At 46.1% G+C, this 27,554-nt stretch overlaps 1 protein-coding gene across 1 annotated transcript in view; it reads left to right on the top strand.

Annotated features, from left to right (window-relative positions):
* The window catches only part of CFAP61 (cilia and flagella associated protein 61), a 253,270-nt gene that overhangs the window by 174,194 nt on the left and 51,522 nt on the right, over positions 1–27,554 (top strand). The window contains exons 20-24 of the mRNA XM_060124490.1: positions 281–449; positions 9,798–9,972; positions 20,693–20,985; positions 25,568–25,895; positions 27,230–27,321. Of these exons, the coding sequence (XP_059980473.1) occupies positions 281–449; positions 9,798–9,972; positions 20,693–20,985; positions 25,568–25,895; positions 27,230–27,321 (1,057 nt within the window). The remainder of the gene's footprint in view (positions 1–280; positions 450–9,797; positions 9,973–20,692; positions 20,986–25,567; positions 25,896–27,229; positions 27,322–27,554) is intronic.

Here is a 27,554-nt window from a genome sequence, read left to right as displayed (position 1 = left end):
GACGCACACACACACACACACACACACACACACACACACACACCCTCCCTGTTGTGGACTGGTCTACCCCAGGCAGAACAATTTAGCTTTAATGGGAAGATGTCAATTTGCGACTAAGTGTCTCATAAGGACAAATCTCCTGGCTAGCCTGGGTCCTGGTAAACTCCCAGCAAGAGCACAGGCTCAGCCAACCAGGGGACTTGAACCAGCTCAGCAGATGTCTAATTAATGCCCGCTGTCAGCTGCTCAAATGTCACTGATGGAGCCTCTCTCTCCGCAGCCACTGTTATAATGACAAAGATCACGCGTTGATGTCGCTGTGCTCCTGGGTCAACGTGGTGGTTGGTAAAATGACGGCCATAGACCGAGCAGCTAAGCAGGTCATTGTTTCAAGAGAAGAAGTCGTGCTCTACGACCACCTTGTCCTCTGCACCGGGCAGCAGTACCAGGTGAGCCCTCGGGGATGGCAGGGGTCACGTGCTGACCAGGCCCACGTCTCAGGGTCAAGAGCGTGCCTCCCACCTGCACATGTGACCGGAACTGGGTCCAAAACCCTCCTGGAAACCCATTCCAAGAAAAACATCCTGCTCAAGGATAAGAATCACAGCAAGTTGGAGACATGTCATCCTTGAAGCTGTTGTCCAAAAGTCTAACACGTACTGCTCACCAGAGCAGAATCCAGACGCAGCCCGGCGTGCGTCTGTGGAAAATTAATTTATGCTTCAAGAGGCTAACATTTGGCGGTGGTGATGGGCTTGCGAGAAAGTATTTCAAACATGCGCACCTTCTGTCGGCCTTATTTTATTTTGTCTCTCGGTTACAAAGCTAGGAAGTGTGGCTGGTTGCTTACCTGGTGACCGTGCTTTCCAACTCGATTAAATTCTCAAGCCACATTCCAGGGAAGTGTTGCAGGATGTTACCTATTCAGCGTCCGACAGAAGCGAATTTGAACATTCTTGCTTTGCAACGCTGGAGCATTTCATGCAGAAATGCCACAGAAATAGGGCATCTCTTTGATGAAAAGAGATTTAGATGACGGAGTCCTTTCATTACATTTTCTCTCAGGGACTGGATAGGCCTCCAAGTTGGGTTTGTAGGGAGTTATCCACTCTCCACCCCAGGCACTGGCCATGTTTTTCTGCTCCTGTCCTAGGCCACCTTGGGGATGTGCTCAGGCCTGCTTCCCACAGATGAGCCATGGGTGGCCGGCCTGGTGGGGATAGACAGCCCAGCAACTGCGCACATCACTGACTTCCAGCACTGAGCCTGGGCTACCCACTGAGAGCACCTGGGGCACTTTTGAAATAAACCCAGGCCAGGGCCCTGCCCCCAGAGGCTCTGTTTTAATTATTCTGGGGATGAGTGGGGTCCAGTCATCAGTATTTTTTTGAAGCTCCCAGGTGATTCTAAGCTAAGGTGGAGAAACACAGACTTGAACTTTCTCGACCTAGAACCTCATCTGTACCTTAGAGCAGCACTTCTCAAACTGCCATGTGCACACACATCCCCTGTGCATCTCGTTAGAATGTAGATGCTGAGCAGGGGGTGGGGGGTGGGGGGGCTGTGGCTGAGATACCTCGGTTCTAACACGTTTCTGGGTAAGGCCAAGGCCGCTAGTGAGGGGACCACCTGAGGACCCAGCTTGGATCAGCGTCTGAGTGATTTCTTTTCTTTTCTTTCTTCCCCTTCCTCCTCCCCTTCTTCCTCTTCTCCTTCTCCTTCTTCTTCTTTTAAAGCAATCCAATTCTCAAAGTGTAGGAAAGGATTTTTTTTTTTTCTGGATAAAGGAGAAAAATAAACTGGTTACTTAAGTACTCCTCTTTTTCAAACGTGAAACCAGAAGAAACCACCAAGCACCCCTGTGTCCCCCCTCACCTACCCCTCCGAGTTCCAACTGCTGCCTGCGACCGTGGACTTGGGAAAATGTGACAGGAAGGCCCGGCCAGCTGTCCAGAGACTCAGGCGTCTGCCCATGTGTGCCCAGCTGCCCCTGCGGCTTTAGTCTGTGGTACATTAAGCTCTTGCCCTTTTAACAATGGGAAACACGAAATTAAGTGATAAAGAGAGTTTCAATTTAATTTTTCCAGAAGGACATAAACATTAAAAGTACGTAGACTGATATAAAAAAGGCAGCTGGATTCACTAGGAGCTTCCGGCTCGAACTTCTTTCCCTATTTCCCTTCTCCGCCACTCTCACGGTTTTGCCCCAATTTTGTGATTTAAAAAAATACCAACAAGTTAAAATGATGAAAATAAGCAAGAAGACTACCTGTTATAAAATATAATTACAAATCTTAACCTCTAATCTGACCTGTAAATGGCATGTACCAGTCTAAAATATTGTGCAGTATTTTTGATATCCAAATCCATAGCACTTATTTTTTTAATCAGAAAATCCATGCACAAGATACAGTGTGTTGCAGGGCTGCGTGTGAGGGGCCCTGGTCTCTACTGCCAAGCCCTCTTGCCAGGGTTAGCCATTCTGAGGCATTTCTGTTGTTTGTTCTTCATTGGTTACCTCCCAGAACTACAATGTGTTTATAGAAGTTTTCCCCTTGATCGGTCAACTTCCGACATTACCTATGACCTTTCTGCTTTGGACGATGAAGGTTTTTCTAGCTCACGTCCAGTACCCTCTAAGCCCCTCCCCAACCCCACGGATGGATTTGATTATTTTTATTGGTGAGCACATGCCGGTTCTGAAAAGCTGTCTGCAAGACCTTAGAACCAGGGTCCCCGAGCCCCCTCGCTGGCTCATGGAGCATTGAGCAGAGACGGAGAGATGCCCACTCCCACGCCTGGGTGTGGGTCATCTCAGAGAGAGGAGGGTTAAAAATGTGTCAGCCTGAAGTCAGATGAGTTGGTGTGGGCCATGAGAAAACCGTGGCTGGGACTCCCACGGGGTGACGCTCGGGGAAAGCCAGCGGGGGGTGGGGCGAGAGCATGCAACCGGGTGAGGGCAAGTGGGGTGTGAGCTCTGGTGAGCTTGGTGTGGGTGAGCAACGGATGTGGTCTCCAAGGAGGCGAGTTATGTCTCAGATGGGAGATAGAAGAACGTGGCATCGGGACAGTGCAGGCCCGGGCGAGAGCCTGTTGCAGAGGGTGGACAGAGCTGCATGCATCAAGGTGCCACCCCTTGTCGTTTGGCAGCGCCCAGCATGAAGAGACCTCCCTGTGTTGGGGCAGATTGAAGGGGAAAATAACAGCATGAGGCCAAAGAAAAGAGTCCGTTTTAAATCAAGACTTCAGATTCCCTGAGGCTTCTCCCATCAGAGCCAACATCTCCTCCCCTTGAATCTGGGCAGGCTTGTGACAGCCTTGACCGGCAGACTACGAAGGAAGTGACATGGCATGAATTTAAGTCCAAGTCAAAGGCTAGGCAGCTTCTCTTTGTCTGTGGGAACAGTGGCTCCTGGAGCCCTGAGCTGCCACATAAGGATTCCAGATACCCTATGACCGCCGTGCTGGAAATGCCATACATGGATTCTCCAGTTGAGGGTTCCAGCCAAGCCCAGGCTCTCAGCCATCCCTGCCAAGGCCCCAGACATGCGAGTGAAGCCATCATGGACCCTCCAGACCAGACCATCCATACACTGAATGTCACCAAGTGCCCTCTATCGATAACACGTGGAATAAAAGGATTGCCCAGCCAAGCTCTACCCGAACTTCTGGCCACAAAGTCATGAAAGGTGATAAAATGGTGGTTTAAACCACTAAGTTTTGGTGTGAGCTTGTTGCAGAGCAAGAAACAACTGGAACGAAAAGATAACAGAATAAGAGAAAAGAGAACAACATCTAGAAAAATCAGAGCAAGGACATACTTTTGAAAATATTCCAGAAGGATCCTCTCCCTCTCTCTCTCTCTGTCTCTCTCTGCCCCTCCTTCTCTGTCTCTGTCTCTGTCTCTCTCCCCAGGACACTGTGCATCATCCTCACTACGGCCTCCATCACAGGAGCCAAAGACATTCGAAGAGCAGAGGCTGAGCTGAGAAGGCCACAGGGTGAGATGAAAAGGGAGATGGAGTAAGAAAGGATTGATGTTAAATCTCCATCAAGAGACAGACCTGCTTCTGTACAAGTTGGTGAAGTCAGCTGGAGACCAATCACAAAACTCCCCTGGAGGGTGGAGGCAAAGGGCAAAGGGATACACTGGGTGCCAGAGACAAGAAGATATGCTAGAGGTGGAGGCCATGCCTGGACAGTGCTTCTCCCAAAGAAGAGGCCCAAATACATGGAATAGAGACAATAAAGATATGCTAGAAGAAAACTTTCCTTACCTGAAAACATCATCCAGTTGACCACATTCTTGGCAAAATCAAGGAAGAATTTTCTCAGCTAGTTACATTCTGATGAAATTTTGGTTCTATGAGAACGATAGGGAAAACAATGAACAAACTTCAAGAGAAAAATAGCAGATTACCTCCCCCCACCCTGCCTCAAAAAGAACAAAAATAAGGCAAGGCAAATAAGGCAAAAAATTACCTCTCCAGCCTTCAGTGGTTTGAGAAAATGAAACTGGCTGCTCAGAATTTTGAAGAAAATGGGCAATTCAGTCATCACATGCTCGCCTAAGTGTATCCTATTGGAGGATGGCAAAATGTGTTCTTTATGGGCCAGACCTGAGAAAGAAGATCTTCCGTGGTCTTTAATTCACACTCTGGATAACGGAGACAGAAAAGAACTGGACACAGTAGTATAAAAGGACACATGGCAACACCACAAACAAAAGGTAATCCAAATCATTTTTATAAATCTGAGAATAAATCCAAGATGGACAATAATGAATCTTACTCTAAAGTAATCTAATCAAAACCGAGTTCTTAAAAAAAAAAAAAAAACCGAGTTCTTGAAAATAGGGAGAGAGGTGGCCAAGGACTATGCAGTGTCTTAAATGGGGAAGCGCAAAGGCAATGTTTCATTCTTGACTCTTATATTTAGAGGAAATAAGGTTAAAGAATGCTTTTGAGCAGCCTAAATAAATTCACCTTCCAAAAACCGGAGAAGATAAAAAGGAAGAAAACATCCTTCCTGTAACCAGAGGCAAGAAAAGAAAGAAAATAGCCACGATGCTTACACTTGAAAGTATGAACCAGAATGGCATAAGGAAAAAAAACCTAACAGTTGTAACAGCGAGTGCCATGGTTTTAAATTGCCCCCATTACAAGATCAAGGATCTGTTTTTACGTGGACGTCGAAATACAAGAGGAATACAAAACGAACCACACTCAGAGTTTAAGAGTGAAAAGATAGTTCCAGGGGCACCAGCCAAAGATGTCAAGCAAATTCAAACAGCTGTTATGAGCAGCAGCAATGGTCATATCTGGCGAAGCAGAATCAGCTGGAGAAATAAGAGCACTGATCCTGACAAAGGGTGAAATTCGTGACGACGACGTGGAGGTCACGAGCCCGTTACATGGCACAATGTGGTTGTGTCACAGAGGGTATCACAGGACAGAAGTGCACCTGCAGCATGACATGCATTTCTTGGTGTCACACGTAAGGGAAGGAACCAGCTGAAGCACCTCCAGAGATAAGAGGTCATCCCGGATGTTTAGCCAGAGGGGCAAAGAGTCCGATGGCTGAGAGTGTTCGTGTAGAAATGAATTCGACTCATTGTGGCCCGGGGAGCAGATAACGACAGACATCAGAAGCCATGGGACTACAGCGCACATCCATCCTAAGAAACTACCTCCTAAGGGTCAGAGCCTCTGCCAAGAGGGACTGTCCAACCCCCGGGTACAGCGGGCAGCTGGCAGGAGGGGTCAGAGCACCTGACCTAGATCGAGCACTGGCCTTGCACCACACCAGTGCTCCCTAAAGTCACCCTTGTGGTAACACCCTGAGCTCCCTGCCACTCCCACCCCCATTTCGCAGGTGAGGGAACCAAGCTGCAGTGGGGCTGAGGTTAAAAGTCAGACAAGACAACTTGTCCAAGGTCGCACAAGGGTGGCAGACTAGGGGCTAGGGTTTGAGCGCAGGTGGTCTGGCTCCAGTTCTTCGCTGCTGCCTGTCTCTCTCCTCCCTCCCTCTCTCCCTGTCTCCTTCCCTGTGCCTCCTCCTTCCCTCCTGCCCTCTCCCATCCATGTGCTGCAGAGGTTACACTGGATGGCTTTAAAAGTCTTCACAACTCACAAATTCTAGAACTAACCGTTTATAGCTAGAGTCAAATAAACAGTTTTTTTTTAAGTTTTTTTTTTCCCTCTCTTTAAAACTATCTGGGGCTTCCCTGGTGGTGCAGTGGTTGAGAATCTGCCTGCCGATGCAGGGGACACGGGTTCGAGCCCTGGTCTGGGAGGATCCCACGTGCCACGGAGCAACTGGGCCCGTGAGCCACAACTACTGAGCCTGCGCATCTGGAGCCTGTGCTCTGCAACAAGAGAGGCCGCGATAGTGAGGGGCCTGCACACCACGATGAAGAGTGGCCCCCGCTTGCCACACTAGAGATAGCCCTCGCACAGAAACGAAGACCCAACACAGCAAAAATTAATTAATTAATTAATAAACTCCTACCCCAAACATCTTAAAATATATATATATATATATCTGGAGAAAAGCAACCTCAGTTCTGGTAAGGTGGCTTCCTGGTGTCCTCAAGAACCCAGGCCCTTCTGTCTTTTGTTCTTCCATCTTTGGAATGTGCCTTCCATCCTCAGCACCTTGTGGTGACTGCTGTGGTTCCAGCCATTTCATGTGCAAGAAGCAGGAAGGAGGAAAGACTAGAGCAGAATGACTTTTCGAGTTGCCCTCCCCCTGCCCCCGAAGGACACCTGCTTATCTCTCTTGACCTCTCAGGTCATGAGTTGGGAAATGTTCCAACTGGGCATATGTCCCAGGAGTCTGTTACTAAGAAAGAAAGGGAGACAGGATATTGGGTAGGCCACCAGCATCCCCTACTGCCATGTTAACTTGCTGAGGAGGACAGGGTGGCCAAGGGGCTCCCACCAGCAGGTGATGCTCCATCCCAAATCATCTGGAATGGTTGAGAAGTGTCTGCTTCTCTCCAATCACGAGTCAGTGCCAGTTCAGTGGTGGTAGAGAAGCTCTGCTTTGGGGAGCCAGCGCTGATGGTGCGTCTTCAGTAAATGTGCCCATGCCTCTTGTTGAACTCTACTCCCTCCTGTCGAACTCTACTCCCTCCAATTGAACTCTACTCCCTCCTTTTGTTGATGACATAATATGATTTTTCCCCATAGATCCTTCTTGATATACTGAGTTTTGCTAAACTCTGTGTGGACAAATTAATTAGCTTTGGGATTTAAAATTCTAGCTCCATTTTTACCTATTTTGTGAAATGCCACCGTGCGAACATGAAAATATATTATCCCTTTAATTTCTCTAATTCTTTATAGTTAAAAATGTGCAAAAACAACTCCATCCATTTAAGTGTGTGGAAGAATTATATAGATTATCAGAATGCAGTTGCCTCTCAGGACTGTAGCAAACTAATTCTCATTTTTGACCTTCTTTCTTTCCCCCCCTCTTTTCCTTGTTTTTTCTTATGAACACCCACTATTTGGAATGATAAGTCATTGAAAGTTTTATAAATTGAATGGCTCTCAGTTTGTTCTTCAGCCCTGCCTTTTCCTGCCAAGGATTTTTCCTGACTTGTTAAAGCATGATTTACTAAACTGGTATAATGTTACCCCAATTTCATTTTCTCTTATACTATAATGCTTGTTGTAGTTCTGGTAAAGTTTCAAACCTCCAAAGCACAGTATTCAGTATTGTGCACTTTAAACCATTCACCAAAGCCCTCAGTGGACTGCTTTATGATAACTATGAATATACTAATGCCAAAATTTTAGTGTGCTATTGCTAAATAAATTATATTGCTAATAAGAGCTTTCCTCCACAATTTTCGTTGTCGTAAATGACCACTACTTCTTGGGTTGTTCCTTTTTACTAAATATCATTTTACTGCAGCCTCTTTGTGGAGAAAGGACATCCAGCTTTAAAAATAGATGCTGTTTTTTTTGTTTTTTGTTTTAGTCCAGCCTGAAATTGAATTAAATACATCACAGCAATGTGCCAAGGCTTTAATACTTCTCGAGGAAGGATATACCCGAAAGTTTCCTAAATGTCATCTGGGGTTTAGTGGAGCCCCACGTGTCCCGGCACCAGCCAGCATTCACATCCCCCAGCACAGCAGGCGTTGCCCGCGGTTGTCGGGGAGGAAGAGCCTCCCGAGAGCCCGTGTTAGTCTCTGCTGCCAGTGAATGTTTTGCCCTTTGTAGCTGTAGGAGTCTGGCCTCGCATCCTTAGGCCTCACGCCACAAATGTGCAGGACGGCTGCTGCGGGGCCTCTAACAGCAGCCGAGCTGCCTGGGAGTCTTGCCCTAGGTTCCGGCCTCGTTATCTCCCATAATCACCTGCCGCCAAATGAACCAGGGGCAGCACGGGGGCCCACTGGGCACAACTGCCCCACTGTGCCGTTTTACTTGGCTTCTACAATGGCGTCTGTTTGCTCGATTTTAATTGAACCAAAGTAATGAACAAATCAGGAGTCCATATAAAATACCCAAGTATCTGGCATTTCTTGAGCGATCAGATCTGGCCACCCTGAACCCCTGCTCTACCCTGACAATGACCAGATGGAGTTGAGGCATGGTTGAACGCTCTGGCCAGGGCCTGGGCGTCCCGCTTGTCACAGCATCCTGGACACCAAGGACAAGAGTTGGCCATCATCCGTTATTGGGTTTCCTACAGCAGAGGAAAGCGTCTGTCTTCACCCACATCTATGTCAAAAGCGAGGGAACAGGAGCTGTACTGGGAGGGCTCAGTGTTGAGAGAGAGAGAGAGAGAGAGAGCACTTCTTTGACAAAGTGAAAGATAATCCTATAATTTTCACAAGTAAGTAGTAGCCCACTTCCCTCATTTTGTGGGTAGACCCTCTATGTGCTTGAATTTCAATCCCTTGATATAATCGCCTCAGTGCAGATTGTTTTTACCAAAAACAGCGACATCAAATCCAGTACCACGTGCTCTTCCATGGCCCTGCCCCCCTTGCAGGAACAAGCGGGTCCTGGGTTCCCTCCCCTTGACCCTGGCCAGGCCTCTGTGAAGACCTCTGTGACTGAACGTGGCGAGAGAGGCCCTGCTGGGCTCCCGGGACCGAGAAGAGAAGAATGTGGAGCTCTCTGGACTGCTACCCTCTCCCAGGACATGTGCCCTGGAACTCAACCCCCCAGCCCCCCAGCTGTGAGGAAACTCAGGCCACAGGGAGAGGCCCCACGTGGAGTTCCGGCCGACAACCCCAGCTGGGATCACAGCCAGCACTAACTGCTAGACATAGAGTGATGACTTGTCATCTTTTTAAATACCCACCATGTTTTCTTGGGGAAAGACAAAGGATTGAGAGAGTTTATCTCCAGGTGATTCCAGCCCCCGGCCGTCAGGTCACCACCCCGTCTTTAGGTCTTCCCAGCTGAGGCCTCCAACATTGCTAAACAGACAAACTGTCCCCCACCATTCCCTGGCTGCATGGCTGACCTACAGAATCTGTGAGCCTGCTGAATGGGGGTTTTGCACTACCGAGCCTTGGAATAACTTGTTACGCAGCATCAGATGACCAGAGCAGCTCCTTCTGAGAATTAGCTCCAAGTGATCATTTCACCTGTTTTTTGTTTTTTTTTTAATTAAGACCTGATTATATCTTGAGACAGCAAAAGGCACACCTGTACTGGGTATTGCTCTGTTTATTTTAATTAATTAATCAATCAATCGATGAATTAACTCATTACTTGTGAGCGCTTCACCTGTTACCACTGAAATAAGCATCTCTCTGTAACGTATCTCAGGTCCCACGCCCTACAGGGGCCGACATTAGTCAACACCCGACAAACAGAGAAGTTCCGAACAGCGGTCTGCAGCAGTACACGGGCCCGGTTCCCTGCAATCATTTCACCCTCAACGACGAAGAAGATTGCTTGAAGGCCCTGACTTGGATCAGGAACAACTCCATTGCTGCAGAAGGTAAGGATGCTGGTAACTGTGCATCTTTTCAGAACAGCATTTTATCTTTATAATGAGTCTTATTCTTCGTCTAGTTCCAGTATATAATTAGTGCCTAATTAATTCCAACCAAATCATTCATCTGCTGTGCTTTGTTTTCCAGATTAATTTACAACTTGTCATTTTTGGATACCCAGCATGTTTTCTGGGGGAAAGAAAAAGGCTTGAGATAGTTTAATTATCTATAATTATTTTATTACACAAAAATGAATATCCAAAGAGCAAAGCATGGCTAAAATCATTAACTAATTAAAGAATAATTTAATAAGCAAACATGTTTAGCAATTATATGGAAAATATGACTCCTTTTGTGAAGCTGAAAAGACCTCGGAAGAAAAGGAAAGGTCTGAGTTGGAAGGGCTCTTCTCTTTCACAACCCATTGTTCTCCTTCGTGGTTGCCTGCACAGTCCTTCCCACAAATGAACATATTCGAGTTGCCTGCCACTTCCTGAAGCCAAATGAGGGAGTAAAACATTTGTACAAATTGTTTTCTCAAGCATCTTCCTCTCTATTGCTTGGGTTAATGGAAATTGTTTGACTAGTAGAATAACTAGAACAGGGCCTGGCTGCCTATTTGTCTTTAATTGAAACCTGGGGAATCAAGTTTTAGAGATGACTTACTGCAGCCCCTTCATTTTACCAAAAGCACAGGGAGGATCAGGGACTTGGTTGGGTTATACAACCACCTGTGATGGGCTAGGCTTCTAACCCAGACCTTTGATTCAGTCCCGGGATGGAAAAATCAGTAAGTTACTGGAGTGTGGAGATCAGTATATAAAATTAAATAGATTAGTTTATTGAATGTATTTGTTTAAATATAATTTCATTATGTTAGTTAATATAATTGATAAAATTAAATATAGTTTCTTCCGATTTTTGGTGGAAGATTTAGGTGTTAGTTAACTTTTTGTCAAGTTTCTACATTTACTTCATTAAAAATCAAAAATAGGTATCAAAGGATATTCGATACATTGCTGAATTCAATTTGTTAGTACTTAGAGGCTATTTGCATCTAAACTCATGAGTAAGATTGGCCTGTTTTCTCTTTTATGCTTTACTTGGCAAGTTTTTCGAATCATGGGTATGCCAGTCTCACAAAGTGTTTTGGGGAAGCTTTCCATATTTTTGGTGGGTCAGAAATACTTTGTATAACCTAAAAATTGGACAGGAATCACCCATAAAATCAACTGGGTCTTGGGCTTCCCTGGTGATGCAGTGGTTGAGGGTCCACCTGCCGATGTGGGGGACGTGGGTTCGTGCCCCGGTCTGGGAGGATCCCACATGCCGCGGAGCGGCTGGGCCCGTGAGCCATGGCCGCTGGGCCTGCGTGTCCGGAGCCTGTGCTCCGCAACGGGAGAGGCCACAACAGTGAGAGGCCCGCGTACCGCAAAAAAAATAATTAATTAATTAATTAATTAATTAATTAAAAAAAAATCAACTGGGTCTGGAACCTTTGGGCAGAGGTGGGATATATAGATATATACTGGGGACCCAGAATAAAAACTTGTCAAAGTATTCAATATTTTAATTTTTGCATTAAAACTCAGTATTATTTTCAGTTTTGCATCTGTATGTGTTTAAACCTGTTTCAATATTTTAGTCATTCTTTAATCATTGCCCTATGACCTAAGTACACTTAGGGAGTTCTCTGATCTGGGGGGTCAGCAAACTTTTACTGTAAAGGGCCAGATAGTAAAAATTTTAGATTTAGCAGGCCATATGGTCTCTGTCCCAACAACCCAACTCTGCTGCTATGGCAAGAAAGCAGCCACAGACAATATGTCAGTGAATAGGCATGGCTGTGTTCCAATAAAACTTTATTTACAAAACTAGGGGATGAGTCATAGTTTGCAGAACCCTGCTTTTATCCATACAATTTGTGACAACTCATTACCATTTCTTCAAGTCCAGACCTCAAAATGTAACTTAAGCTTGCTGAAAGCACAAAAGCCAATGGTTCAATACAAAATATACATTATGTCTTAGGAATGTGCCCAGTCCTGTTATAATGTAGTGTTTTAATCGAACTGTTGGCTGTTTTGAATGTTAGGATTCAGGAGCCTTTTGACCAAGAAAAGGGCCTTTGGACATGGCAATGCAAGTCCTTAAGGTTGAATGCTTATGGCAGAGAACTTAGAAATTCCAATGTAAGAAGCTCTTGGTTTTCAGATGGGGGAATAGCATCCAGCTATCGTGTTGCCTTGACTAGCTGTTGAAGATGGTGATACTCTGGTGCCCACCTAAAGGGAAATAAATGCTTTTGCAAGAGTTAAGAATGTCTCCCATTAACTGTTTGCATAAAACCCCTGCGTGCCCGCTTTTGTCCACTGAACGGCCAGGTTAGGGAGTTTATAGACATTAGTTTCTTGTCCTAAAAGTAGGCTGTTTTCCCCAGGTCCAGTGATTAATGACACCCCCAGGGCAGGGCATCTCCCAGGTAGGTGGTCCAAACACTTAGATGCTGGGCCCAGGCTCTGGGAGGCATCTGAGAAACAGACCCAGACAAGTTCCTTCAACTTAGGGTAGTGACCCTTTTCAAATGACTATAAGAAAAGTTGGAAAGAAAAATGTTAACCTTCTGCCTTGAGGAAGCTCTTTCTCTTTGTAGTTTTTCCATAATTAGAGTCATATTCAGACTTGAATTTAATTAGTGCCATTCCAGATATCTTCCTCACATGGGCTGCTATGAGGATTAAACGAGATAAGATATTACATGTCCAGCTCAGGGCAGCACAGTAGGAGTTCAATCATATGGGCTGTTGTTAGCCTTGTTACTACTACTACCGCTACATGTGATAGGGTTGTTTCTCCAGGGTGTAGGTCTCAGCCACTGCCATCCTGGTGATGGTGCAGCCTAGCACAGTCTCTACACAAAAGATGAGGAGCTGTGTACACCAGGTACCAGTCTGGTTGTAGAGAGGCATCGTGACCTTCATGAGAGCCCTGGAGGCTGTGAACTTTAGAGAAGGTTTCCTCAAGAAAGGAGGATTTGAGCTCAGCCTTAAAGAAAGGCAGGATAGGGGCTTCTCTGGTGGCGCAGTGTTTAAGAATCCGCCTGCCAATGCAGCGGACACGGGTTCGAGCCCTGGTCCGGGAAGATCCCACATGCTGCGGAGCAACCAAGCCCGTGCGCCACAACTACTGAGGCTGCGCTCTAGAGCCCGTGAGTCACAGCTACTGAGCCCATGTGCCACAACTACTGAAGCCCGTGTGCCTAGAGCCCATGCTCTGCAACAAGAGAAGCCACCGCAATGAGAAGCCCGCGCACTGTAATGAAGAATAGCCCCCGCTTGATGCGACTGGAGAGAGCCTTCGCGCAGCAACGAATACCCAACACAGCCAAAAATAAAAAAATTTTTTAAATAAAAAATTTAAAAAGACTGAAATTGCTGAAAAAAGAAGAAGGGCAGGATAAGCAAAGGAAGAGAGAGGTTGGGGGAGTTTGATTTGTATCCAAAGACCATGACCCCACAACTCAGGCCGGGCAGACTCCGTGAAGGGCAGCAGTGGGAGGAGAAGGTGGAGGGTCCAGGGGAGTCCAGGTTTAAGTGGTTACTTTTTAGAGGCTGGGGAACCAGGGGTGATGCTGTGTACAAAACAGCACTGCAGGAAGGTGAACTCCCATCTCTGGAGCCCACGGCGGCAGAGAGAAAGCCCTCGGGGAAGGACGGGTCAGGGCTGGAGCGGGGCAGCCGTTCAGGCAGGGGCGGGCTGGAAGCAGCCATCTCTGATCCATTTGAGGTCCTGCTGGCACGGCTGCATCTAGCTTATTTCCAAGTCAGTTATGGGCTGATGGTATTTGAAGCTGGAAACTGGAAGTTGGCACTTCATGAAAACGAGGAGCAGGGCTTTGTTCCCGCATCCATTACCGTCACTCCGCCTGTCAGCCCTTGGTTTCTAATAACACCAGAAAGAATGTGGACATTTTTCATGATAGTTAGCTTTTGCTCCCTCAGTGCTAATTTTCCTTTTTCTCAATAGTTCAGGCTGGGGTTGGAGGGTGGGAGCTGAGGGTAGGGCCCTTCTCCCAAGAGCCTGCGAAAAAAACTCCTGTCTCACGGGCTGTGATTGGGTCGAATGTCCTTCCAGGAATCACACCCCGAATCCTGGGAAAATCCAGGCCTAACTTTGAAGCAAACAGACTCGAGAGGAGGGGCTTGTTTGCTGAGGACGGTGGAGGGATTGTTCTAGAAGGACAGAAGGATGCTACGTAGCAGAAACAATGGATTTTTTTTTTTAATAGGAGGAGGTTAGCTTTCCTCTGAATTTCTGCCCCTTGAAAAAGCACAGATATCTCCCCCAAAGCATCACCACTCTCCCCTGCCCCTGTCTCTGTTTTATCATGTCTTCCTCTGCTTCCAAAGGAGAAACAGTTGTTCTATGATGGAATTTGTCCAGTCTGAAGGAAATTGTTTATTGGTCTCTGCAGTTGGATGAGTTTATAGATGTAAATTATCGTAAACTATTAGAACTGCTTCACTATCCTGGAGAATAGCTGACATCACTGGCTTTCAACTGCAAAAAAAACCTGGAGGGTTTAGCTGGCGGGAGCGGGGGGATGCTTCAGATAGAACCCAGCAACCTAATACATTATAACAGTTTATGGCATTAATTGAAACTAATTGAAATTCATCTGCTATTACCTCTGTACTTTCCATGAAAATGAAAAGTAGGATGAAAGTAAAGTACAAAAAAATACACCACCTTGATGGCCCGAAATGGATCAATTATTTTCATCTTTAGCTAAATACAGTTTACTGCCTTATTAAAAGCATGTTTGTAAGAAAAGTATAACATTAAAATTCCAGTGCATGAATCACCGAACAAAGCCTTTGTTATGCTATATCTAATATATTCTTCCCTTTTTATTTGACAGAGCAAAATGAGACGTGTCATAGAAATCTTATGCTTTGACTTCTAAAAAGTAAAAAGAGTATTTTCTGGTCTATTCATGAACATAATATGTTTTTTAAGTATGTGTTTATTTCACAATTTATTAATATTCTAGGGTATCTATTTAAAATTCTTTCATTATCTGGTTATTCCCTAAAGTTAATAATACAGATACAATGCCGATTAGAGGGGTTTTTAAGGAACATGTTATATATATCCATCTGCAAATATAGTGCAGTGGTGTGAGCACTGGTTCTGAAATCAGACCTGGCAGGTCTGAGTTCTGATGAACCATCTACTGCTGTGTGACCTGGAGCTTGTTACTTAACCTCTCTGTCCTCAGTTTTCTGGAGAGCATAATAAAACTTTTCTCATGGGCCTGTTCTGATCTTACATAATCTCTGTTTCTTTTGAAGTGGAAAGGAACCATAATTCTTCATTAAAATACAATGGAATATGTAAATATACATACAATAATAAAATAACTTAAAATACATAAATTATAAAATGTAGTATATAATTCTTATTTTCTCTGGTCTTGAAAATGCAATAACTGTAAAGAAAAATTCTTATTAATATCTATGTGCATAAATCTTGAATTTACTTCTTATCCTCTTGAGATGTGAGTTCCTGGCCAGAATGCCAGATCGGAAAATCCTTCCCTTTTCTCCTTTCCAGGTGATGGTTTCCTTCCTGGAGAATCCTTCATCTTTACATCTTGTGTGGGCTTGCCTCACTTTGGTGGTCACACAATCAGAGTTGCTGGTGTATTCATTTACACCTTCAACAAGAGTGTATCAGAAAGCAAAAGCATCACCTTTACATTCATGCCAACATTTCAGACGGCTGGTCTTAGTGCTTTTGCAGCCTGAGGTGGAGAAGTGACAGCTCACCCAGGTGGTGATAGGAATCATCACGCCCCCTCTTCCTCCCCAGCTGGGCCCCTCATTCCTTTGGAAGCTCCCTTGCACATTCTGTCCCAAAGGTCGTTGCAGGCGAGCGTGAGAGAGAGACCGGGTGCTCCTTCCTGCCAACTTCAATTCCAGGGGCTTTCACAAGGTCGTCTTTTCACCACCGTGCCCTCCTTGTACTATGCCTCTCGATTCTGCTCTGTACTCTCAGTAATGCATAATTTATCCCCTAGAAGGAGCAACAAAGATCGGCCTCCCATGAAAACTGGTATAGTTATATTCCGTTGCCCCCTATTGAAAGTCCACCCAGACTGTTCGAATCCTGAGTTATCATTTGCCAGTTCAAAGTAGGGCCGCCCACCACTTCCCCTCTGTCACCCATCAGGTCAAGTGCAAAGACTGGCTGTTTCTTATCTGTTAAGTAAACTGAGCTGCTGTGAAGAAGACAGTGACCAGATCTCTTAGCATAAAACTGATATCCAGGGGGAAATCCTCAGCTTTGCCACTCTGTTTCTTCCACATATGCATAGAAACTTCCAAAGAATATATGCGAAATCCCAACAAGATAAAGGAAGCCCCTGCAATGTGTCACCTCCTTTAAAATATTTGCAAAGACTCCGTGAGTTACAGAGCACCTAAGTGGTGGAAACGCATGAGCTGAATGAATCTTTAATGAACTGGGGTTGTCTGACCTCTTAAGCCCGCTGTAGATGACAGATGCCGTGGGTTCCACATACCCTGGGGCTGCCCCCCTCTCCTCCACCAGCCGTCAGGATGTTCTGCGCCAGCAGGACCCCAGCCACCCGCCTGGTCCACTTGGACTGGGACACACTGTCAGACCCAGCATCGCCCTTACAAAGCCCTTTGCAGTGTTGTTATTCACGGCTCAGTTCCCCCACCCCTCCCCCACCTCACAACCACTTTTCTCACCTGCTTTTAAACTCTTGCTTGCTTCTAACTCAGCCAGCGATGGAAGAAAATCTACTTCTCTGAGGCGTTCTGGGTTCTTCTCTCTCTCTGCCCCCTCCCTTTCTTTCTCTGTTTCCTTCCCTCTCCATCTTCCCTCTTTGATTTGGCCCCAAATTCACCCAGCTGTCCGCAGCGTGATAGTTACACAAGGGCTAACCTCCCTGTAAAACATCCTTGGTCCCTCGGTTTAAACTGCACCAACCTGGCAGCAGTATTATTTTATACTGTCGTGTTGGAGGCACACACAGTTTTGGTTACATTTAGGATCGTGTAGGATTTCGTGGGCTAGAAGGGAAACCTAATAGCCAGATCTAACATGTTTCTGTGTTACAAATCTCAGGTATACAGCCCATCCTGTGGCTGGACTGGTATGTAGTGCCAACTTAATACGAAATACGTAGTAGGAAAACCTGGCCAGAGTGAGGGTGTTCTGCAGTAAATATCGACAGGCCACAAAAGGAAAGCCCAGTTAGTTTCGGATCAGCTCAAACACTGTGTTTGAAGCTCAAACACTCATCCGGGCATCTGGTGGGGAAACGTTTTGTCACACCCATTGCAGGCCAGGCTCTGTGTGAGGCCCCAGGGTGGGCAGGGTGAGCCTGAAGTCCTCTCCTCCCCCAGGTAAGCCAGGGCGTGTAGACTGCCGATGCAAGGAAGGCAAGGCAGAGACGGCCTCGGGCCTGCAGGGACCTCACCTGCCTGGGGCTGGGCCTTCTGCTGGGGCCCAGGTACAACCACAAGCATAGCCCAGTCCAGGGGGCTTCAAAGGCCCTAGTTTCACCCCATCCATGCTAGTAAAATTACTCTGATAAGTATAAGTAATCATATTTTTATACCTAGATTGATCTGTCCCGAAATGCATACATTAATAATCAGAATCTTTGTCTGCTAGCTTTTGTCCTGGGGACTCCCCCAAATATGTCTTTGCTTATCCTATGAATTATCTTCATGCTTATAGTTTTACTGTTAGCTTATGAAAAAATTACTTACGGGCATTTGCATGAAGCCAATGTTATTGGTAACAGTTCTAAATGTTACTGTTACTGGTAATAATAATAATAATGGATTGTGTATTTTTTTTAAGAATTTAGATAGGAGGCCAGGCCCAGAAAGAGAGCTGTTACCAGAGATAACTTTTTATTTTCTTTTGGCCACGCTGCACAGCTTGCTGGATCCCCGACCAGGGCTGGAACTCAGGTCCCAAAAGCAGTGAGAGCTTGGAGTCCTAACCACTGGACCACCAAGGAGTTCCTGGGATTGTGTATTAAAGTGCCTAGCTTTAGGCCAGGTATATAAGAGTCACGAGATAAACAGGAATTGAACCTAAAAATTCTTTACAAAGAAAAAGTGGGAAATGATGTAGAAAGAACTCACAATTGCACAAAGATAATGGAAAGAATAATCCCCCCCAGAGTGGAAACATGTAAAAGGCAAGGGATCAAACTAGCAAAGAATAACAGGCTGACTTTGTAACATTGGGTCTTATGTATGTGGAGGAATGTGATTTGACCTGTGACATGTTCTTATTTAGGTAGTAAAAAAATTATAATGAGATTTTATTCTGTTTTGTGGGTAATGAGACAATGTAAGTAAATAATCATATAAAACACGTTTAAGTGAAAAATTTTAGATGACATCACATAGGCATGATTTACTATGTGCCCAATACAACTGTGATTTTGGACCGTTGTTCAGCAAATATGTACACACACACATCCCCGCTGTGGGCAGAGTTTGCTTCACCCCCTTGGACGGGTGCGGGTGTGGCCGCATGACTTGCTTTGGTCAATGGAACATTAGTGGATGTCTTGCAAGGAGAGGCTTAGAAAGTGTCTGAGCAGTTGTGCTTGCCCGCCTGTGCTCCTGAACAGCTCCTGAAAGAGAATATGCCTCAGGTCACTGTTGGTCCAGAGAGGATGAGAGAGACGTGGTGCAGATCTGACCCCAACCACAGCTTGGAGCCACATCAGCCAACATCAGTCAGCCCACAGACGTGTAGGCCAACCTGCAACAGGCTTATTGTTGTTTGGCATTGAGTTTGGGGGTAGTTTGTCATGCAGCATTATCGTGACAATAGCTGACAGTTACAATAACTGAAGTCTCATATTTGGGGGAAGCGTTTCGAATTAAACTAAAAGATAGACAAAACTATTTAGAAGTTAGCATATCTATAAATAAATGTCTAATTTAAATAGTAGAGCTTTTATGAAATGTATGGAAGTCCTCATCCTCTCCAGCCGCCTACAATCTGTGGGCAACCCTGGCTAAATAACCCTGCATTGCTGGGGCTTCCATGAGCCTGTAATGAAAAAGCCCATCTCACAGAATAGCTACTAAAAGCCAACATGAAGGAGAGACTGGAAAAATATTCAACTCTGAGTTGCATGGGGCCTAAGCACTTAAATCTGTTTCACGGAAAATGAATATTGTTTTTGCATGCATATTTTAAAGGGGCAGAAGACCTCAAACCTATGACAGTTTGAGGTTCAAGTTTTGGCTCTCCTGGCAGGCTAGTTCTTTGTTGTGTCAGACCGCCAGGATTCATGTTGCACAGCAGGTGGGAGCCTCAATAATTTAAGCAAAATGTTGGCTCTTTCAGCCAAGGAAAAGTCAGCTCACCCAGGAATGCTGCACTAGCGCGTCTGAATAGGGCGGCAATCCGAGCCCCCAAATCGGAGCATCCTAGGGAAACCGGGAAGGAAGGACCCTGCCCCTGGCTGCCTTGCCCCCTTGGCATTCCACGATTGAGCAACAGGAAGTAGGGGAGGACTTTCCAGAAGCTCTTAACCTTAGGGAAGCCATCTGAGAGCTATTCTAGTTCCTTTCCTTCTAAACAAGTAAGACAAGCCGTTATACGTCCTCTCAATTTTGGATAGAAATAGATTTTTGCATAATGTATTCCACCAAATTGAGTAAGTACACTTGCCATTTATTTTGTCTCATAAAATTCCTCTTCAGATCATTTTATAAACAGGAGGAAAAAGAGAGGTAGATTCACAAATCTATCATTTTGTGGTAAAATTGTTACAGCTCGCCCGAAACGTGAGCCTACAGCAGTTTCTGTCTTTGTGAAGAGGTAATAATGCCAATTCAGTGTCAAAAACAGCATATAAATAGCATATCATACATCTCACTCATGTAATAGGATCATTGGTCTTAAAACTTATATCATTAGTAGAAGAGCATATGTAATTACTTCTATAATATTTTTAAGAAATATAAATAAATCATATAGACTGTTACCATCAAAATGCTCTTACACAGGGGAAATCTCTCAAAGGTATTTTGTGGTTTTATTTTTCCTCACCAAAAGAATACCTGTCAATCTCTTTTGCTAGGTCTTGACACATTAAATCCTAAAAATCAGAATTTGAATATAAAATTATCTGTTGCAAGCAGAATGTTCTAGTCTTTAGTTCTCAAAGAAGGAAAAATGTCCTTGAAATCAACATGATTCAACAACTAAGTATTAAAATATCCGTACCATCACGCACATGACAATTATTTTCACCATTGTCCTTTTCATCACTCAGGAAGAACTTGCATTTATTGCAAACTTCAGCCATTTTTCCTCTTAATAAGTCTAGCAAATAGGGAGCAAAAACAAGGCAAAAGGTTTTATTCTCACCAGTTTCATTTAGCATAATTTCAACTTTCAAATTATAGGAACATAAATGAATGTCCTACTTCTGTGTTAAAAGTACTTGACTACTTTGTGGGACGTTGTGTGCCCATTCTTTACTAAATTTTCTTGGTCGCTGTTGCTAGGTAACACCGCTGACCTCCCACAGCTGAAAAAAAATGAGAGGGTTGGAGGGAGCAATTCGGCATTATTAGCATTTGACTAATAATGTTGTTGGGTTTTTTTTTTTAAACTATGTATCTAAGCATCTGTCCCCTTCTGTAGGGAATGTCATCATCTATGGGAACACAATTGACACATACACCACGGTGGAGACGCTCTTGAACTTGGGTGTGAGGGGCTCCTACATCCACCTGGTGCAGCACCCACCCACCTCCATCGTCACCTGCATCAACAACTACGCAGTGGAGGGCGCAGTGGAGGATGCGCTCCGAGCCGCGGGGGTGACCGTCTACCGGGATGCGGTCCTAGCTCAGTGGAACGATGGCCTGAACCCAGACCCCATCCACAGCGCCAGCTTCACCACACCCACCAAGCCCTTCCAGCTCCCTTGCTCCGTAAGTAGGTCCCCAGAACCTCACACACCACCTTTGGGGGACTTGGGGTCTGAAAAGTGGTAGGTGGTGAATTTATAGTCCCAGGGTTCTTTTTCCCCTAAACGTTCAGATTTTCTATTGCTGAGAAATGAACCACCCAAACTGAGTGGCCTAAAACAACAACAGCCATTCCATATTCTCTCTCGTGGTCCTGGGGCTGGACCGGGCTCCCCCAGCAGTTCTCCCTGGAGGTCTCTCATGGGGCTGACGTCAGACTGGGGCTGGGGCTGGAATCGTCTAGAAGGTGTGTTCACCCACTTGTCCGTCTGCTGGTGTCAGCTCAGCTTCAGGTGAGATTTTGACCTGAACACTTACAAGTGGCCCCTTCATGGGACTGAGCTTCCCCTCTGCATGGTGGCTGGGTACCGAAAGCAATGGGACAGAGACAGAGAGAGAGACGCAGAGAGAAAGAGAGAGAGAGAGACAGCATATCTCCTTTCGTGACCTAGCCTCAGAAGTCAAGCTGCACCCTTCCACCGCATTCTGTGCCCTAGAAGCAGGTCACTAAGGCAGCCCACACTCAAGGGGAAGGGAACTGGACCCCGCCTGTTCCTGGGCAGAGTGTCAGGGGGGCGGCTTTGAAGAGGGCCAGCCCCACTGAGCGCTCCCCGTGTCCCAGGTACCATGCTGCACACTGGCAGTGTATTCTGTCCCCTCCTCACAACAGCTCTTTCAAGGGAAGCATCCCCACCTTACAGACGAGAACACCGTGGCTCCGCGTCAGCTGAGATCCCAACCCAGGCCAGCAGGGCCTCAAAGTCCATGCTGTGTCGACCTCCTAAGATTCTGGAAACAGCAATAGGGGATCTTCCCCCATGATGTATGGAGAGAGTGCTTTGCTTTGGGGCTTGTCACAGCTCAGCTCACACCCTGTTCAGGAGATGAGCAGAAGCCAGGAGGTAGGAAGAGGGGATAAGGGGCCAGTTGATGTGATGGAGAAGCAGGAGATCCCTCAGAGAGAGGGGGCTGCGGTCCGAGTGAGTGCTGGAGCTATGGGGGTCAAGGGCTGTGTTGGCAGTTGGGATAAAGGATGCCAGCAGCATCTAGTGGGCAAGCCGGCTGGGGACCCCCGTGGGGGCTCATAGCAGTCCCTCACCTGGCAGTAGGGGTGGGTCAGCCTAAGTCAGGGCTTCTCACCCAAGGGCCCTTGGGCCACCAAGGGTGATGGGCCACCCTCATGGGCCCATCATGGGCCCATGGGCCACCCTCATCCCCCCAGAGTCTGGACTGGAGCTCAAGGCAGACCACCTGCACAGAGGGGGTTTCCCTGCCACCTGTCATTTCATTCTGATAACCCAGGGGGATTTCACATTCTGCTCTCAGTACCTTCATTTACTCCTTCACTCCACAAGCATTTATTGGACACCTACTAGGTCTCAGGCTTAGTCCTAAGCGTGAGGGATATAGCAGTGAAAAAGACAGAAAAAGTTCATTTTATTTTAACATAAAAGTGACACCATCTACACATGTATGTCACAATACCTGTATAAGGTAGGGAAAATCAACATCTTTTCACCAAAAGTTTCCTCCCAAAATGATGATCGTGGAAGATGTATGCCCAGGTTATCCTGGGCAACTCTGGGGGTGAACATATACCCTGCTTAGGGCGCATGGGTGCACGAAAACCTCCCCCAATATCCAACTGAATACAGATTCTGTAGCAGCCCCTGCTGGCCTGCACTCTCCTGTCCAGGTCAGAATTGGAATCATGGCAAGGACATCTTGCAGATACTCTCAGCTGCCTTGATCCAACACACCTTCCTGCCCAAACTTCACCCTAAATGGATGAGTCGGACATTGGCCTGCTGTCCTCAGGTCCTGTCTCCGGCTTCCCCTGCTCTGCTCTGCACCATGACGAGGGGCCTCTACAGAGGACCCTCCCAGCCCGTTTCCCCTGACTCTCAGTAGGTTGGCCAACCTGGCAGGAGATTAGAAACTGGAAGAAGGGAACAGTCAGGGTATTTATCCCTCCTGATCATCAGCTTTGGGTGGCATCTCTGCCAGGGAATTAGGAGACTTTTGATGGGCACGAATATATTCACGATCTTCACTGTGGCCATGTGGTCATGGTGTCGTGGGCTGAATTATGTGCCCCCAGAGAGGAGATACGGTCCTAAGAACCAGTACCTGTGGATGTGACCTTATTTGGAAATAGGATCTTTGCAGTTGTAGTCAAGTACAGAGAAGGTCATCCTGCTTTGGGGTGGGTTCGAACTCTAATGATTGGTGCCCTTACATGGAGAGAGAGACTTGATGACAGAGAGGAGGCCCATGAGGAAGAAGGCCCCATGCTGACGGAGGCAGAGATGGAGTGATGGCAGCCACAGGTCCTGGAGCAGCAGGGATGGCCAGCGCCCACCAGCAGCTAAGGAGAGATGAGGACCTCTCTGAAGTTCTCTGTCTAGCTAGACATTTGTCAATTTTATTGATTTTTTTTTCCCCCCAGAGAAACGGCTTTTGAGTTTGTTAATTATCTCCGTCATCTGTCAGTTTTCTCTCTCATTGATTTCCACTCTTAACAATTATGTTCTTTTTTCTGCTTGCTTTGGATCTACTTTGGCTTTCTTTTTCTAGTTCCTTAAGGTAGACCCTTAGGTCATTATTTGTAGAAGCATTTAAAGCAGATGTTCCTACTTCATATTTTCATCCACTATGTACTATTTATTCAGTTGGCGTTACAGGAGCACGTGAGTTGTGTTTGAGAGGTCTGAGAGGTCTGTAACTCAGAACACGTGCTCCCACGGACAGTGTTGGATTTGCTGATCCGGCGTTCACTCTATTCCACAAACCCCTATGTCCCAAATGTAACCGTAGCGTCAATGCCTACGCCAAAACCATATAAAATAATATGATAGAGGTACTGATAGTCTTTAAAACGCAGTAAAACAAGGGCTAGTATATGTATGTGCCCCGTAATAAAAGAGTCGTTTTAAGTAGGAGAAAAACTGGGTAGGTAGAAGAACTTTGCAGGGATGCTGAAGGGAGCTGCTGAGCATTAATGGTCCTGTTTTTCATGCATAATTTCAATTCAAATCAAACGTCTTTCCTATTTTTCTGTGAGTGGGAAGTCTGTTTCTATAGAGATGGGAAACGAGTAGAGGAGGGAAAAAAAAAGAGGAGTAGAGAGACAGAAAGTTTCAGAGTCACGGACTCAGAGAAATATATTTTCCTGTGGTCACTGAGCAAGGTTATAAAACAGAAAAAAATTTAAAGAGGTTTGAAGGAAAGAAGCTGCCTGGATGGGAGTAATTGGGATAGGATTAGACATCTGAGTGAACAGAGACAGGGAAAAGGGCAAAGGCCCTGCCGGTTCCCTGAGGGAGAAGAAAGGACGTCATAGGGATGGTGGATCTGAGTCCAGTGCTGTCCAATAGAACTGTCTGCGATGGTGGAAATGGTGTGCAGTCTAACATGACAGCCACCGCCACCTGTAGCTTTGGGGCATTTGAAATAGGCCACCACAACTGAGGGTCTGGATTTTAAATTTTGTTTAATTGTAATTAATTTAGATTTAAAAGTATATAGTCACCCATGACTAGTGGCTACTGCAGGCTCATTTGTGGCTCATTCCTCATTGGCACGCCATTCCTAGATGTAGGGAAGGGCATGGAAGGGGGTTACCTCTGGCTCAGGACGGCTGATTTCTGTACGTAATGAGGCAAGTGAGGTGGGTAGAGCTGGCGTGCGAAGGAAGCAGGGAGTGTGGTATCCACCAGTATGATGAGGACCCAGGTCATATGTTCATTTCTTAGCATGCTTTTAATAAGGTGGCAAACCGTGTTTAGGTAAAGATAAAAATGATTCAGCTTAGCTACTTCAATGACAACTGAAGACTTAGAAACAGCTAACTTGGACTGCTATAATGACTTAACATCAATATGGAAGATGATCTCCAGATAAGTACGAGAACGCATTAAAATTTGGGCAGAGAGTGGAGGGGCCTGCAGGTACCTTGTAAATCTTCCCTGAGTCAGCATCTGCCATCCCAGGGCAGGAAGTAACAAGGCAGGAGCCCAAACCTGGGGGGGACCAAGGCGGACGGGGCTTGCGTCCTCTCTGGGGCATCCTGCAGGGAGAGACAGGCTTTCTGGGTTTAAAGGGGCAGGAATGGGGCAGCCTGAAGACTCAAAACTGGACGAAGTGACCCCAAGAAGGAACCTGGAGAGACCTAAGTGTCAGACGCAGGAGAGGAAAATGGTAGGAGGCTGAGAAGGAACGATTCGAAATGTCCGAGAATGAGAGGAAAGTGGTGTTTATGAATGTAAACCTCCTTACGGGGAAGAACGTGCTCTTGTGGGAGATATTCCACCACGTGGCACCCTCGCCTCTGGATGTCTAGATTGAGCAATTTTAAAAAAAAAGAGTGACATTGAACGATCTTAATTTCTTCTGTGTACCAAAGATACACACACCATTATGACATACTGTTTGTAGATTTAGGTTTTCTTGTGTGCCCCAAGTAATAAAATAGAGACTCTTCACCCTGTTGGGAAGGTACAGTGAAGAGTGATAACTAGAAATAATGTGATTGTTCACTTTGTAGATGTTCTTCAGCTTCTGTGAGAAGAACGTGGATTACGAAACATTCAGAGCCTTCAACGACGCGTGCCTTGTCTACGACGGCCGCCTTGTGATAGACACCAACTTCCACACCAATGACATAGCCATCAGAGCTGCCGGCTCCCTCACCAAGTTCTCCAACAGGTATTACTCGAATGAGTGGACTCACAGCAACTTCAATTCCAAGGAAGTTGGCTTCCAGCTGGCAGCCGTGATGCTCAACCTCTTTGACCCGACCCTCGAACCTGTGACTGAGCCGCCGGCTGACCTTGACCGCCTCATCCCCATGTACAGGGGAGCCAAGATCAAAGGTATGTAGTGGGCCACCTTCATCCCTGTGATGGAGCCACTGGTTGGATCTGGACCAGCCAGCCCTCCGTTTCCTGTAGGTTTGGTGAGGAGGCGCCTGTGTCCCTCAGTGGGTTTGCACAGAGACACGGGAGGGCTCTCTTTTATGTTTAACTGCTTATTATGGACTTGACTTTATCACATCAGAACTGATGTGATAAAATTTTTCACATCAGAATGTGATGCTCACTTTGCATATAAGGAAACTGAGACTAGGGGATGATGAGTAACTTGCCCAGAGGTCCCTCACAACTGGTGTATGGTTCAATGCCCTGACATCTTACCAAACTTTCATTCTCAATATAAGTTGAGAGGTAAGGAGAACTTCTAAGCCTCCCGGGCTTTGGTCTGCTGTCTGGATGGATAAGCTAGACCGTTAGCAGCTGTAAAACGGTCCAGTTTTATCCCCTCAGCTTTACTGACCCCTAAGGAGATCATCATATGAGTGACACGGAACTTTCTTACATTTGGGAGGTGGGAGTTACCCTTGAAAACAGTATCTTTGAATGTTGTGGATCTTCTACCAGAAAAATGCACATGTTTACAAAACTGTTTACTTCCAGAAGGTTGATGGACCAACCCCCATAGTCACCCGTGGACCCCTAGGGGGCCTGTGAGCCCTAATCCAGTAAACAAAACATCAGGCTAAAGAGACAAAAGCCCTGTATTGCAGTCCTTGTGTTTATCTGCCCAACTAAATGGGCTCCGAGAGGTCGTGATCTCCTTCTCACTCTGGATGAGACCTTAAGAAAGGTGGTGGATGTGGGAAAGGAAGACAAGGCATGGGTGTCAGAGGCTGATCAGAGCTAGACCAGGCTCGGGCTTCTAGGGCAAGCTAGAAATAGTAACAGTTTCATAATACGAGTTTTCTAAAGCATTGAACAAGAACTTTGTTGATTTTCCTTATAACATTTACTTAGTATTTTGGTTACATAGTGGAGGAGGATGGAGAATGGGAACACCACGGCAATATTTGTAGACCAAAGTCTTGGCTGGCTTTAGCAGGCAGAGATGAGAATGCCACAAGTTATGGGAAATCAGGATGCACGGGATCAGCTTGGCACATCTTGGAACATTGGTGGCTATATTATGGGTTATAACGGCACATTCATGTTGATTTTATTAAATAAAATAAATCGCAGGGTGTTCCTTGCTAATAGAGGTGCTTGAGTGGGAAAGTTTGAGTAGCATACACCACGGCAGGCATCTCTGGTTGTCCTGTGGTACAGATGTAAGCCCTGTTACCCAGTTGTTACCCGACTGAATTAAAATGTGGAAAACTTGCCATTTCCACCAGGAGGCATCCTCCCTGGGTCGTACCATTATCTGCATATCGCCAAGCCTGCCATCCCAACCCTATTGGAGGTACAAATGGCCCAGTCTGATTTTGTAAGTATTATTCCTGAATTTCATTTTACTTTCAAATATAACACTTTGTTTATGGGGGTAGGGGTGAAATTCTTAATTCAGTCTTTAGTGTAATGTATTGGTTCACGCATCAGAAAGCCATGTGGCAGTTTGGCCCCCAAAACGGCCCCCACTGACTCCCACCCCTTGGTATTCATGTCCTTGTATGGTCCCCTCCCACACTGACTAGGGCTGACCTGTGTGGCCAGCAGAAT

Source organism: Lagenorhynchus albirostris, chromosome 15 (assembly GCF_949774975.1).
Source record: "Lagenorhynchus albirostris chromosome 15, mLagAlb1.1, whole genome shotgun sequence".
In the NCBI taxonomy this organism is placed as follows: Eukaryota; Metazoa; Chordata; class Mammalia; order Artiodactyla; family Delphinidae; genus Lagenorhynchus; species Lagenorhynchus albirostris.
Note: the sequence above shows the minus strand (reverse complement) of the source record. Positions and strands in the feature narration are given on the sequence as shown.